A 16,536-nucleotide genomic window follows, 5' to 3' on the forward strand; every position below is an offset into this window, starting at 1 on the left:
ATCTTTCTTAAATTGTTCTAAAAAATTTTCTAAAATAGATTCAGCTAACTGCTAATGAGTAAGAGTTCATGAGACATGTAGGAAGCTTCCTATGCAGTCAATCTGTTCATAATTCTAACAAACAAAATTTCCCAAGGAAGTTAAAAGAGATGTTTAGATTTAAAAACTTTTCATATTCACACAAAATATTTTTGTTTACCAAATTAAATTTTCCCAGTTGTAAAATTTCGTATTCAAAATGTAGTTTCTAACTGCCCTACTCTATAATAAAATTTTCACATTCATTCGAACATTTATTTCCAAGCTATAGCCATTTATTTGACGAATGACCACTTTACCCCACCAGACCCTATGCTTCTGATAAAAATTCAAAAAATAAGATAGTGTACATTGCTAGATGGCTAGCTCAGGCGTGCCCACCTGGGGGTGTTTTTAAAGAGGGTTGTTTTGAGGGGGATTTTTCAAATTTGGGGGGGGGGGAGGCTTTTACGACCTTTGATTAGCTTCTACAATTATACTATAAGTAATACCTTCAATAAAACTAATAAATTTTTTCAGAAAAGTTTTACCTTATTTTAAAAATATATGTGAAGCTTGAAGAACAAGCAAAATATGTCAATAATTTTTAATACAATACTAAAAATATTGTCTATGTCTTGATATATTAAATTAACCTAAAAATGTGCAAATAATTTCTCAAAGAATGAATTTCCTTTTTCAGGAGAAGTGTGCTCCGATAAACCAATTGACGATGAAGTAAGATTAATTTTATGACTTCGTAGTGATTCATTCAGTTTTACAGTGCTGGTAAAAAAAATTGCATCACGCTCACATTTTCACAACAATGGGATTATGTGTGAAGTTTTGGTCGACCGATTAACGATGAATGTCTGTGAAATTCTGCAAAACTTATGAAATAAACATTTAACGGCAGGAATCCGATAATTGCTTGCGTAGATCGGGGCTGTTTCCGGGCCAAGGCAAACTGCTGACCCCATGCTAATTTTTCCATTTCTGAACCTGCGTGTGAGTTTAGAGAAAAAAAAATTACTTAACCCCATGCCAGTTTAAGTCTAATGGCAGGATGAAGGTTTTTAAATTGTTACTTAACCAGTTTTGTCCTATATGGCACGGAGCAGAATCATCCTGGAAAATGACGTTTGCAACTGAAGTAAAGTGATCCCGGATAGTAGGAAGCAATTTATCCTCCAAAATGCCAATATACACATGATCGTTTACTGTTCCTTGCACAAAGTGAAGCCCACCAACTCCTTAATTAGAAATGCATCCCCAAATCATCTGAGATACGGGATGCTTGACTGTGTGTTGAATGCAGTCAGGATTATATTCCTCTCCTTTGCAGGGCAGGTGATGCATTATTTTTTACCACCACACTGTGTATGTCTGATTGCTTCGCCACTTTTATTGATTAATTCAAATAATACCAAAACTAAACAATTATATTTGATATAACAATCACCAATAGTAAATATTCTCTTCCTTCTGTCATTGTGTGTCATTCATTTGGTGTAAAAAACACAAATTTAGTATTCACTCCTACCTGACTCCCGAGAAAATAAGCACTCCTAGTGCTCCCACCCCCATTGAAAGTTTTAAGGAGTTAAGCACAAAAGAAAATTTTTCAGGTACCATGAATGGTGTTTACAAATCTGAAAAACAAAAGGTTTGTTAGTTTTGTATCGTAATAGCCAAAGAAATGTCGATCTTTTAATCAGTGGCGTACTGGTTGGGGAATTTTGCTTCAGTTTTTTGAAAAAATCTTTTTTTTTCACATAATTTTTTTTAATTTAGTGTTTGCTTTAATTTTTTGATCATTGCAATAAGCATTCAGGTTTCTTTCCTTGCAGGGCTTTTTTTTTCTACTTCCTTTTACAAAAAAGGAAGTATTGTATTCGGGGAAAAATTTTCACTCAAAAATCGACCTTAATTTAAATTTTGCTCACCCCCAAACGAATGTTGAGTTTTTTTTTTTTTTTTTTTTCGACCCGACTACCCGTGGATAAGTGCCTAAGAACGTACAGACATGCGAAATATCCATTTTGACGATTCCCGAGTTAGTTACAACGAGTTTTCTCGTGATGTCTGTATGTGCCTATATACAGTGGCTCCCAAAAGTCTTCGTACACCTACAACTTTAAATGAAATAGGCCCCTATCCGTTGATTAGAATTAATATTTCGGAACAGGTATTTAATTTTAAGATCTATGATGATTTTTTAACAAAACTACATGAAAAGTTTTGAATATTAAAACTTATTTTTTTAAAAATCAAAAACCAAAAAGTGCTGGAAATTTTATCTCACAAAAGTCTTTGTACACTTTGAAAAATGTCTATATATTATTGAATGATCTAACTTTTTATTAAGTTATTATTTAGTAGAATATCATGCAGTATCAATAACACCTTTTGAACGTCTGGGAATAATTTCATTCTTTTTTCTTTTTTTGCGTAATTTTTTAGTAAATGTTCAACCACACTTCGAGTTTTACTTTTTACAGCTCTATTTTCGTTTCAAAGCCGTATTTTCGTAATCTAGCCTGCAGATATCTCTAAATATGTTACATTAAGTTCAAACCTGGAGATTGAGGGGGTATTTTCTAAACTTTAGGACAATTTTCGAGGGACTAGATGCAAACGTTGAAAACCGTGTGCTTCTTATGGTTATCTTGATAAAAAACAAAGCTGTTTCCAATAACCAAATTTTTGGCTAAAAGTTCAAAATTGGTTTTTAAAACATTTAAAGGAACAGCATGATTCATTATTTTATCAAAAAATTCCAAACTATCAAGTCCTGATGCTGATATGCACCTTCACACTTAGAACACCTCCACCGTCCTCATTAACTGATATAACTAAAGTCTTAAGATTCAGTTCCTAATTTTTTCTTCTATTTACAATTATACAAAAATTTAACCAAGAGTATTGATTTCATTTTTATCTGTAAATAAGACGTAACTCCAAAACGTTTTGAGCTTATTTATCATTGATTTTGCTACGAAAAGCGTAAGCTTTCTTTTTTTCGCACAACCAAGAAAATTTCTGCGAGAAAAGGTCCTATTTAATAAAACTAACCAGAGAACTTGACGAACAATTTTAGGTGAAAATTAGGTATAAAATTTTTTATTTAACTCTGTAGAAACTTTTACAGCACTCAAATGTGTAATTTTCATAATTTTTTAAACTTTACATCTCCGATCACGTTTTGTCAGCTTTGCCGGTTGACCTTTGCTTCCCTTGTTTTCGGTCCGATTCGTTTCTTTAAAGCATTTTATCAAGCACTTTACTATACAATGGAATAAATTAACTAATTTAGAGACATTTCAAACCGATTTACAGCTAAGGTGAAGAAAAAATTCAAATTTCGAATGGTGTTTGTTGTTTTTCACAAATACCAGCCATTTTAAAGTAATAAGTACAATACTAAGGAATAAATAAACAAAAAAATAAAGTCAAATGACTTATAAGGGTCAACACAATGCAAAAATGTTGAAAAAATAGCATATGATAATTTTAATCATGAATTTATTCGAAAATATTTGAGTGTACGATGACTTTTGTGGCGTGTTATTTCTCTGTCTCTTCATTTTTTCACCCATTTCAAAAAGAAGATCTGTCAATATTTTGAAAAAACTACTAGGTTGTACTTAGAATGACATAGGAATGATGTCAAAAAATATTGGACTTCATATTCGAATTTAGTTTCGCGTTATTTCGGTTTTACTAAAAAATTTCAAAGTGTACGAACACTTTTGGGAGCCACTATATTTCGCATAACTCAAGAACGGTATGTCCTAGAAAGTTGAAATTTGGTACGTAGACTCCTAGTGGGGTCTAGTTGTGCACCTCCCCTTTTGGTTACATTCGGGTGTTTCTAAGAGGGTCTTTTGCTCCTTTGTGGAGGGAAATCATTGTTAATTTTGATGTAAATTCAAGTAATGTTACAATTTGGCGGACACTTGGTGATATATCGCCAGTCTTTTGGTCGCCAAGTTTTGTTGCCAACTTGGCGATTTTTTTTTTTTAAATCTGGTTTCAATTTGGCCACTGTTGGTGATATTTAGAGAGAGAGAGTAAACTATTGAATCACATTAAAATTACAAATAATGAGAAAATTACATTAAATTGGAGTAAAAGGAAGTCATGTGATGCACACATCAGCTCGTTTGCATGAGAGCTCACAAATGCTCTGCTCCTGTACCTTTTAAAATTTTATGTGAACTTTTACAAATTATAGTAGACGGAGTTCTGACTGTTAAATATGGAAAATAAGTTCTGAAAGATCATATGGGTCTGTACTTTTGTAAGAAATCAAGTCCTGTTTGTACGACAACTCTCGTAGAATCCTATTAGCAAAAATGAGCAAAACACTAACTAACATTCCCGGGTAAAAAAAAGTCTGGTTTCAGCCGCTGCAGCTGCTTCCAAGATTGAGATTCTAAACTTAAAAAGCTTACCTTTGCAGCCAACAGGGTCATAACAGGTGTCTGTAATATTCCAAGTGAGCCATGCAGTTATCAACACTATTAACTGAAATTATGAAAATCAATACACATACTATATTGAACACTTTTAGAGCTGAAATAAGTTTTTTGAAAGTATTAACTGATTGACTTGTGAACGGTCTTAGTTATCCACTTGAATCCCTTAAACTGAACCAAAATCATCATAATCGACGCAGGATTCAACTGCTTCATATTGGTGAGAAAAATTATGAGCAAATCCCTTGTTTAAGTTGAAAAACATACAGGTGTTGGAGAAAACTACGGTTTAAGTGGCAGTAAGTCAAAACTTCTGCTACCTCATACATATTTCTCAGGCTGCCAGGGCCACCACGAGCCAAGGCAGTTTTCTTGTCACTATGGTCGACACAGGGCCGGATTTAGGGAGGGCAGGCGGGGTTACTGCCCCGGGGCCCCACAATAAAATTTTTACAAAATATCCTAACTTTCACGGGTCAGCAAATTTTATGTTTTTTCTCCCCTATAAATAATAATAATATAAAAAATAAATATCAGTAACTTCATGATGTATTTACTATTAAAGTGCAGATGGAAAATATTGGATATATACAAATATATCAAAATATTCGGATATATATGGAAGTATCGGATATTTTCGAAAATATGATCTTTTCGAACCCTGATTAGGGGCCTCCACATTTCCAAATCCGGCCCTGGGTCAACGGCCCCCCTTCCCCATAAAACTTGCCATCTCAAGGGCCAGGCTCTTACTTTCCGACTATGCTGACATGGCCCCTCGAGCTTGCTATATGATGCAATGCACCAGGACCATGCTACTCCGGGCAACTCTTCTACTAACAACTTTGCATGGGTTTGTAATTAGTTTAAGCAAGTGAGGGGAGACTGTTCCTCTCATATAATACTCTAGTAGTTATATAGCTTACAACTTGCCTTAGCAATTTAGGTTGACATATTTAATAGTAAAATCACCTTAAAAATTCCTGAAGAAAATCGGGAGAGATGGCAACACTTTCATATGGCCCATTGCGTGCACTATCACTTTGCTGCTTGGAAAAAAAAATGTTAAGAAACACTAATGCAAAATCTAAATTAGATCTATTCATACGATTACTTCAGAGATTATTAAAAACAAATTGTAACTAGAGTAAATTGCTAAATTTAAATTTAGTTACTTTTCATTTTAAACAATTTCTTTTCTACCTTTTTTTTAGGATTTCCAAGGAAGTGGTTCAGGAATGGAAGTGGCTGAAGACAGCTAAAACAGTTTTTATATATTTGTTTCTCATTTATACTATGAGCATGGAGATGTTTTTGTTGACTTAATAAATGCTTCAAACAGAAATGTAAGTAAAAGAGGGGAAGGGGTCAAAAGGGGTAATCAGTAGGGAGGCACTTTGGACTTCGCAAAGCCTGACAAATTCCCCCTAAAATTGATATTGAAGGGATGAGAGGAGTTGAAATGCTAAAAATATACAAAGCAATTTATGGTGTATGAAAGCTACCGCATAAAGACTGGCTAACAACTCTGCATAAGCCTATTGTGAGGTCTGCCCCTGGGGGGGGGGATAAAGAGGGGAAATTGCTCGCCCCTGGCTTGCACGAATGAAGGTGAGAGTGTGTTTCCTGTTATTTTTCAAAATAATATACATTTCATCACAAACCCTTTGTTGCACCTTGCAAAGAAAATTTTGAAATATTAAGCTGCCTTAGGCCTTTTATCCATTACAAACATGGCATAGTTTTTGAAATTAAGAATGCACAAGTCTAAGAAACTTAAAAGCATTTTTAAATAAATAAACTTTATTACACTTTTAAATCTAATGTAAAACTGTACAAAAATCACAAATTGGACTGCATTTGCACTCCATGTCATTAAAAGATGTGTGATGGTATGGACGTCAATGTTCCTGCAGTCTCTTGGAGACAAGGTGTATTATGATATTTCCTGGCGCAGACAATTTCATATGACCTGGATGAAATGAAGTTTCGGCTTTTTAAAATGATCGGTCTTAATCGTAATTTGGTTTCAGTTTGTATTCAACAAGTAAACCTGAAAATAGAAAACATGAAATTACATAAAAATACCAACAATAAAAATTGTCAAGGGTGCATACAAACTTAGCTATTAAGAGTAATATTTTAAAGGTTTATATTGCCGTCCATCCAAGCTTAAATTGTCTCGCATGTCAGTCTCTGGACTTTGAATGAATGCTAATTAGTTCAAAGAGTAAGTTTGGTCTGTTTACTACAGACCAGTAAATTCCTAAATATATTATGCATATAAAATATTTCTCTGTTCACAAAAACAGCTAATTTTTATACCTTTATATCATTTGTTTATTTATTTGTCTTTCATCAGTAGAGAACTAGGCATCCTTTAATAAAATACTATTATATTTTTTATTTTATTCTTCTTAGCTTAGCATTCAAGAACATTTGAGTAATACTTAGTCTCATCAATACTATTTTCTTATATTCGTTATATTGAAGAGAGGGAGGACGACAAAGATTAATTAAAAGATCAAGAGTCAAATTAAAATACAACACTTTACATAAAATGTTTACCTTTGTGCAAAAAGTTAAAAGCATAAAAATAATGGTAAAGTTACATAAAAAGCAATAATATTTTATTTACTTAAAAAAAAAAGTATGTTGAAAGGATATTTGACAAAAGCGTTTTCTCACTTGAAATGTGTGTTTGCAGTTCTTATTGCTCTTAAATGCAATATTAAAGATCCCTTTATGATTTTAACGACTATCTAGTTCACTTGATGCATCACTAAATGTGGAATTCTACTTGTTATAATTGTACTGTAATTGTTTGCTATTTATTGCAATTAGTGATGTAAAATACCTGGGTATTTATTTTTATGGGTAAATAACCGGGTAAATACCCAAAATGGGTATTTACCCGGGTATTTATTTCAAAAATTTATGTTCAACTAAAATACTTTTCTGTCTGTATTCCACTATGTATATATATAACCAACTATATACAAAACAATAAATTTTTGCCCTAAAATTATATTTTGATCACATATTTAAAGAATTATTGTGTGAAACAACTTAGCAATCTAATATAATATTCACATTAAATGTGTTGGATATGCCTAATCAATGCCTCCATCTTTCTTTTTTGTTTTTCACTTTTCAAAGCTAAGTTTAAAGTTTTACCAGTAAAAATTCAAAGTGAGTGACAAACTAACGCTTCCTAAATACTAAATGCCTATTGCGTTCTTCCTTTTAACATAGAGCAAAATGATCCCAGTAAGCATAATCTCGGTCTTCTGGCTACTGCCAACTATCAAAGGTCGAAAGCATCAGAAATTAAAAGCGGAGAAAACAATTGGTTAACTTCTAAATTTAAATTTTAAAATTAACCAATTAACGGTTTGATTTCAATTATTTTGATCCATCGTCATAGCTACACCATTCATGTATTGCCATCAGGTAGCGTTGTTTGTGTACCAGCGGAGGATCACTTTTAAAGCAAATGTGATAGGCATTTAGTATTTAGGAGGCTTTGGAAAAACTGATTACAACTCAAAGCCAAAACTAACTAGTAGCATGATATTATGAAAAATCAAAGATGATAAGTTGTGCTAGTGCCATCTATGTGAAAATATTAAACTTAAATCCCTTTGCTTTACCCCATAAAAAATTAAATTATCCTGCCATCCTATTTAAGTTTTGGAATAGTTCATTCTAAATTCTGACAGTTTTTTTTGATAAGATTTCTTTACACCTTTAATTAAAAAAATTATGATATATAAATTTTTATGTTTTTAATCTTTCATTTTACAGTTTATGTTTTAAATAGAAAATCACCACCTTTTGATACCATCTATTTTTTTTGGCAAAATGAGCAATTACTAGGGGATTTACCCTGAGGGGAAATACTCCAAAAAATATTTACCTTCCCACCATACATCACTAATTGCGTAAATTAAAAATAGTGCGAATAAATTTTCATCATGAAGTACCGGGGAACAAATGCAAATGAGCACGACAACAGAAAACAATATTTTGATTTTTTTTTGCTTATTAATGTGAAAACTGTTTCTATATTTGCCACGTTATCAATTAAACAGCAATAAAATAAATAAATAAATAATATCATAGTCTTAATATTTTCTCAGTAAATTCGTCCAAGCATCCCTTATGCTTCCTTTTTTTTTCATTTTGGATATGACTAACCTAGATTGTGATTTTTAAATCCTGAAGTTCATCATTGAATTGCTTATACTTATCCAATTATGACATTGAAAAGAAAAATTCTTTGGTTCACGATATGTTTCTTTCATAATTTCGTCAAGGCTTCCAATAAAAAATATTATAAACTGTATAATACATATATATGTATCAGTTTTAAAAATTATTTCATATTTAGATTAAAAAAAATTCCTACTAACTTTTGTCATTTTTTTTTCAAAATACCCAGTTTTTGGGTATTTACCCAGGCCTTGGGTAAATACCCGGGTAAATACCCAAAAAATATTTACCTACCCACTGGGTATTTACCCAATCCACATCACTAATTGCAATATTACATTTGTTAAGAATTAAAACAAATAAGGCATAAATCTTAAGGATTAAATTATCACACCTGAAAACAAAATGAGGTAAACAAGCATTTTCTTACTAAAATTCAATTTTTTGCATCATTTAATGACTTTTATTTGAATGAAATTTAAAAACATGTTATGGTAAAACTACATTCATCATTTATTGCATTTTATTTTTAACTTTATCACTATATGGTTAAATACCAACACGTTGATCATAAAATGTATGTGAAAATATTAATCAATTAAAAATATCAACTCCAATAAGCTGACAGATACATTACATACTCACACATCATATATATATTTAAATAACTTAATTAAGCTGATATGAAGAGATTAGAGAATAACAATTATTTTACTCAAATTTTATGGAAACGAAACTCTACAAGATGGGCACTTTCTGATGTTAAAGCAGGAAAATTTCATAGCGTTCACAAACTAAAAGCCTGTGAGGCAAACAATAATGAAGGGGAAAACATAAAAGGGGAAAAGACTGAAATGAGCAAGTTTCAGCTGAAAAAAAAAATCATTGTGCAACTTTTGGGATTATTAAACTCAGTATGACTTTCAAATTCATACTACAATACAAAAATATATATTTGTGCATTATTTTAATGAAATAGTGATTCAGTGTTAAAATATGTGCTACATGGTGAGCTATTCCGCTATCAAACAACCAGTTCATATTTACAAAAAAAACAAAACTACGGTTGAGGCAAAACTAACCTGGGCGCATTGTGAAGGCTACATAGATCCTAATCACAAGATTGCAACACTGTCAGGTTAGGTTTGCCCCAACTAGTTTAAAATTTTTCAATTTCAACTACGAATTTTAAGCATAAACGCATCCTTTTTTGATTACATGCAGGACTTATCAAATAATTGGCATACTCCGTATTTTCAAATAGTTTTATAAATGTATGTCAAACGTACATGGGTGGAAATAATATATATCAGAAGCCATTTTTAAATACTTACGATTATTCTTATTATTTAAAGATTTGGTTCTTAGAAATAGAAATGTAGGTTTCTCATTTCACTGTAGCATTAAAAACAAATAAATAGGGTGGAAAACTTTCCCAGATCAATGAATGCTGGCCAGGCCAGACAGCTACCTAAAAGATAAATAATATTTAGCTTAATGTTAAAGACATAGACTGGAGAAAAAAAATCAAATAATTTCACTTAGACAAAAAAATTTTTAAATGATTTTTTTTTTCATAATCATACTGTTCTATGCAATTAACAATGCTTATCCCAAACTATTTCCCTTAGGAGAATAAAAATTAACTTTTTGCAGAACTTACTAAAAATTGAAATTTTCTTATCAATAGCATAATATTTAATAAATAAAACACACATATAACTTATGCTTCACTAACATAAAATATACAAATAGTACGCTTTGTTATGACGTTTTGAAAACATTACTTATTTCCGAAAATCAAGTCTGCATCAGGTGCACCCTTTGGATGATGGTATTTCTGTCTGCGATCTCTATTCAAATTCATAACTGATGGTCTTTGCTGAGCTGCCAACATTTCTAGAGGGAAAAGGGTAGAAAATCTTAGAAAGAATCTAAATAGTTTTTGAATATTTTATATTACTTCAATCTTTTTGAATGCATATTTAACCGGTTGAAAGTTAAAAATACATTTGTATTGCTTTAGTAAAGTCATAAATGATGACAGCTGCTCTAGAACAGAGTAAAAAGGTAGACCTTAAAACGCTATACAGCTCATATGACAAGAAATCAAAATTTAATAGAACATTCTCAATTCTATAACAAATTTAATTCATTTAACCCCTAAACAATTTCATTATTTCCAAGAACATCATAAAAGTGTCTCCCCCCCTCCCAAGAAAATAAAAAATAAAAAAGGTGTTTGTACAATATAGGTTTTTTAAAAAAAATATTTTGTGTGTGTGAAGCCACTATTCAGGATCATTGTGGTTTAATTTTGATTTTCCAGTAAGCAAGTTAAATTGAAAAAAAAAATCTATATCTTAAATATTAAAGCATAATGTTTTATGTATAATGTCAATGAATGTTATTAATTTTTTTTCTTGTGTGACAACTTGCAAAGTATGAGACACAAAGATTAAAATCACAATCTGGACAGTTGTACCAAGTTTCCTCCCTACATTTCTTAGAATTGGAACTCAATCCTGTTGTGTAAAAAAACATGTGTCTCCATAATGTACAAAATATTAAAAACATATACAGTGAAGCACAGTTTATACATTTTTAAATGGACTGTATGAAAAAAGCGCACAAGTGAAAAAAACATATACTAGGTCTACGTTATGTGTATAAGACTCTGCAGGGACCAATTTAAAAAACATATAAATCACTGTATATATAAGAAACTTAAAAAAAATCCAGGCACAAGAGATGGATACATTTAAACATTTTTGGAACATAACTTTCAAATGCTCAAGCCCAAAAATATCACAGCTACGAAAAATAGGAAACATTAGCTCGCTCTGTAATTTTGACCGGAGTGAGAGGGAAGGAGTTAATACTAGTTAAAGTCCTTTACCTTGATAATCTTCTTCTTCTTGTCTTTCATTTATATTCAATGTCAAAAGTTTAACATGCTGTTTTTCCATTCTTTCAGCCTATAGTGAAAGTTCAAAGTAATGAAAGAAATAAAAGGCATGAGTCAATAAATATGTGATATAAATATATGTCTTATAATGACATTAAAAATAATGGCACATTGTTATCTATTACAAAAGAAGGAGCACTTAAAGTAATTAAGAATGGTTTGGCTGATACTCATAAAAAAAGAACAAGTATTAATTAAATGCTTAAAAGTAATTCAACAAATAGATAAGACTAATGTATTAGAGAAGATTATTTTAATGCACCAGCTTGTTATCTTAAAATTAACAACTTAATTTTAAATAAGCTGCTTCAATATTAATTACTGAAGGGCTTTTTATTGTTGGTAACTTAATAAAATATAATAAAAATAGCATAAATATCAACTTTTGATTATATTAATCAAGTCGTATCAAAACATTGCGAATTGCATGATGTTTTTCGGTATCTACGTGAAAAATAGGAAAAAATGTATGCTGAACTTTAATTAAACTAAGAACAATTTGATAAAGTAACATTTTAAGACATAAAGTACTTCTAAATTAATATTCAGTTGATTTGAGAGGTTTGAGAACTGTTTCATTAAAAAAAAATTTTTTTTAGCACTCAGTCTATGTACCACAAGCTTTAGGAATGTTTTAACTGATGAATAAATTTAAGGAATTACTGGCTGACATATAACATATTCAACAATTGTGCAAAAACTTACCTCTTCTCTATCTTTCAAATTTTGAGCAAGTTCAGAAGTAACCGGGACTGCCAGATTTTTGAACTAAATGGAGATATGAAATAGATAAATTTTAAATCGACTGTATTTGCATATGCAGGTTCAGCTGCTTATAATAATGTTTTAATTTTGAATTCAAAAGTGTTTTCAAGTTGCTAAAGTATTGAAATTTGATAACAAAATATAAAAGCAAACAAATAAAAGCTTGAGATTTTAAGCTTGTTTTTCTTGTAAAGCAGTCATGTATCAAAAATTTGTAAGTGTTAACCAAGCAAAATAATTTCTTGATGCACAAAACAACTTAAGTCCCCAGTTTTGCATTGAAGACTTTTGGAAAAGTCTTTTTGTTTATTTTGCACATAAAACAAAAACAAAATTAAAACAACACAATTCATGCAAGTCATCAAATCCTGGATTCAAAAGAGAGAAAAAAGAAGGAATAAAGAAGAAAACAATTTTTTGATTGTAAATTTTTTCTAAAAATTTAAAAGAAAAATAATTTAACTTATCAACTGCAAGAAATAAATCCATGAATAGCATTCATTTTTTGAGAACTATAAATTCAAAGTACAAGGTACCTGTTGCTTATTTCCTCGTCTAGTCATCAGTACAAAATTAATTGTTGGCTTTTCTTCTTCTTTCAATTCAAATACAGATACTAGGAGTAAAACATTAAATGTTAAAAACTTAATAAGAATAGAAATTTATAATGTCAATTCATAAATCTTTTTTGGTCAACCTATGAAGTTAATGCAACTACGCTCTATGGCATACTTAGCATAGGTGACACCCGGGGCGGTAATTTGTGGTGAAACCGGAAAAAATGTTTAAATTTGAAGTCTTAAAAATAAATTTCAGCTTTATATTTTTCAAAAACTTCCAATTTCACTTTGGGTGTCATCCCCCAGATGGGTGGGACCAGTGGCGGACTGCCTCCCCCCCCCCCATTCATAGCGACGCCACTGACTATGCTGAATGCAACTTTTACAAGCTACCAAAATCAATTTCTTTTTCAGTTAACTCACCTCAATTTAGAAATATTTCCTTCTTGCTGACCTTATAATTCAAAAATGACAGAATTAAATGTTAAATCAATGATTACATTCTAGTGATGACTAATTGTACAATAAGTTTAATGTGTACTTATATCGATTTCTATGCACAACATGCATAAAGAAAACATACATTAATTTCATGTTCTGTTTATAAAAAGGAGCTGGCTATGATAGTCTTTCGGCAGTCATTAAGAATTTTTCTATGCTCTTTACATAGCATTAACGCATCCATGATCACTTGAATCATTTCCGTTAAAGAATCTTCCTTCACTAACATATCAAAAAAATAATTTCTATTGTCTAGAAATGGCTCAAAATTTTCATTCGGAATGCTTTTGTTTGTGTGTCATTGATGTCGTTATTCTCGTTGGTTTTGTCCTCCTTAATCACTCCTAAAAGCTCTTCTTCCAGTGAGTTCTGAAACTGTATGAGTTTAATAACTTTACTTGTGGTAAGAGCTCTGGAACCAATCGCATAAAATGTGTCTGGTAGCCCAAGCTTGATTACTAGCACGCCAAAACAGTTTATTGAATGTAATCTGCAATCTTTAGGAGATTGGATTTTAAAAAGAGGGGAAATTTTTATCTGTTTGCATTGCCGCATTCATGTAAAACCGAAACTCATCCACATAAAATAAAATAAAGGTGTCAAATCTTAAACCGTGTATAATCGAAACCACGTAAAATAAACCCGCATAAAAAGAGGGTCTACTGTAAAATACTCAAATGCAACTTAAATGATCTTTTGTCATTTACGATCCACCAGTTTTTTTTTTTTTTTCATTTACTAGACATCAGTATGCAATTAAATTTCTTAATCATACAATAATGATTTATAAAAGAATTACTTTGATTATTTTTATGCATTGATGACACATGCAGATATTGTAACATATACCCATATAAACAATTAGACGATTAATACACATCATCATAATATATTTCATTCTTTTCAAAGATTTTCTTTTTTAATGGTAAGATTTTAAGACAACTACAGATACAAAAAAAGAACTGGATTAAGGATATAAACTAGCAGACAAAGATACCAAAAAATAAAAAAGCAACTGTAGCAAAAGTCTGTGAATCTAACAGGCCCTGACCTCCCCGTATTGGTCTACAAGAGAGAGTTTGGAGAGAGCAGGGCAAAAAAAAAAAAAAGAAAAAAAAGACATGTTGGACAGCATTTTCTAAAGATCGTTCATATGAATAAAATAATGCATTTTTTCAGGACTGTTATTATCATTTTTTTCAAGATATTTAAAAAACTATCTTTTGTAAGCATCTAAATTTTTCTTTTTTTAAGACAAATAGAACATCAACCTAGATTTCTACTATTTCTTCGAACTAAGAATTAACATAAGGTAATGATAATATTCTATAATATAAAAGAGATAATTAGGTATGTTTTGGATAAGTCATTATTCAAATCTAATAATTAATCATATACAAATTACGGGTTTTAAAAACTATTTAATGAGTAAGATAAATAAATACCTTTGTGCTGAACAGTAAAGTAAGACAAAAACAACGTTAGAAGAAGCACAAATTTGTAAATTTGTGCTTCTTCTAACGTTGTTTTTGTCTTACTTTACTATTTAATGAGTATTTATCTTAGAGGTAGTTTCACATGGTAATAAAAGCCAACTTTAATTTTCAGCACTTAAATTTTGTTTTAAACAAAATAACTTAAACCCAAACATTTTTTTTCTTTTTACCCAGATGTTACTGGAAGAAATACATACTTGCTTTCTTGTTTGATCCTTTAATATTCATTGGTATCACAATATCAACTTGTGGTTTAACAGACTCTTGATTCCTATGCTGAAAATTATAAACAGAGGCATTTTTATAACATAAGATAAAGCATGCAAAAAAAGGGGCTACAATAAGCAACAAAAGTGTACTATTATCAAGTATTCTTTATTCTACAGAATTTAGAGCAGGGATTACCAAACTGGGTGTCGCAAGAATTGGCGAGGGATGTCGCGAAATGTCCGAGTTTTGGGGCAATTTCCTCCAGAGCTTGGAAAGTTTATTAAAGAAACATATTACCGATAGAGTAATAATGTTGACTTCACACGAGAAAAAAACTGTACAAGCTTTTTAACCGAAATGCTCGTTATGTGAACCTTTCCTAATGCAGCAGATATCAAGTCTTAGGACTAATTTTTCTGTCACGCGCTGTAACATGCCACGATGAATTGTCGTTCATTTTCAAACAAGATGCGGCACCTCCATTGTCTGACAGACGTTTCCCATTTCCTCAATAAAAAGTTTCCTAGTCGTTGGACTTGAAAAGGTTCTGATGACCATCACCTTCCTCTGTGATCACCATGTTCTCCGGACCTAACTTCAACTTCTTTTTTTTTAAATTGTGGTGTTGCATTAAAGATTGGGAGTTCTTGTTCCATGAGCCACGTGATTTGCAAGATTTACCCCAAAAGATCACACCGCATTTCTGAAGGTTGATCTTGACATGTTACAGCTAAGTGAAAAAAGAATGAGACTTTTAGACTTGATATCTGCTGCAATACAAAAGGTCCATGTATCGAACATTTCGGAAACAAATACATTTTAATACATATACATGCCGTAATACATTTGTTTCAATAGGACTTTCCAGCCCCAGAGGGAATTTTGATTTATATATATATGCAAATAATAAAGATAGACTAGGGTGTCGTGTAAATGTTCTAAATCCTTAAAGGGTGCAGCAAGTTGGAAAAGTTTGAGAACACCTGATTTAGAGAATAAACACACTTAATTGGCATAAAATTGTGACTCTATTAGGGATACACCCAATATTTGGTTGGTATTCAGTGTACTGCCTATTTGGCAGACAAACCGATATTCGGTCCCCCTGAATACTTTAATATTCAGTAACCCAAGACTAAATTTTAATATTCAAAAATTGGTAAACAAACACATTGTTTTTAACACAATGAAAAAGAAAGTTATAGTACCTTAGTACAAAACTTACTCAAATTGTGACTATTTAATGTTATCACATTAAAAGTAATTTTAAGTGTTCTTAGTTTGCATCCTTAGTAATATTTAATGAAGAGACTGAGACAGCA

At 31.1% G+C, this 16,536-nt stretch overlaps 2 protein-coding genes across 3 annotated transcripts in view; one reads left to right on the top strand and one right to left on the bottom strand.

Moving 5' to 3' along the window:
- The window catches only part of LOC129227594 (coadhesin-like), a 75,683-nt gene extending 69,842 nt beyond the window's left edge, over window positions 1-5,841 (top strand). The window contains 2 exon segments of the mRNA XM_054862175.1: window positions 722-756; window positions 5,714-5,841. Coding sequence (XP_054718150.1) covers window positions 722-756; window positions 5,714-5,761 — 83 coding nt within the window. The 3' untranslated portion in view covers window positions 5,762-5,841.
- Window positions 5,842-6,220: 379 nt separating this feature from the next.
- Window positions 6,221-16,536, bottom strand: part of LOC129228183 (regulator of nonsense transcripts 2-like) — a 40,692-nt gene continuing 30,376 nt past the window's right edge. For both annotated transcript variants that reach the window (XM_054862846.1, XM_054862844.1), the window contains exons 27-33: window positions 15,202-15,280; window positions 12,984-13,063; window positions 12,388-12,450; window positions 11,614-11,692; window positions 10,502-10,613; window positions 10,049-10,185; window positions 6,221-6,552 (exon numbers count right to left, since the gene is read on the bottom strand). In XM_054862846.1, coding sequence (XP_054718821.1) covers window positions 10,182-10,185; window positions 10,502-10,613; window positions 11,614-11,692; window positions 12,388-12,450; window positions 12,984-13,063; window positions 15,202-15,280 — 417 coding nt within the window. In that variant the 3' untranslated portion in view covers window positions 6,221-6,552; window positions 10,049-10,181. The remainder of the gene's footprint in view (window positions 6,553-10,048; window positions 10,186-10,501; window positions 10,614-11,613; window positions 11,693-12,387; window positions 12,451-12,983; window positions 13,064-15,201; window positions 15,281-16,536) is intronic.

The sequence above is a fragment of the Uloborus diversus genome, chromosome 8 (genome assembly GCF_026930045.1).
Source record: "Uloborus diversus isolate 005 chromosome 8, Udiv.v.3.1, whole genome shotgun sequence".
NCBI lineage: Eukaryota > Metazoa > Arthropoda > Arachnida > Araneae > Uloboridae > Uloborus > Uloborus diversus.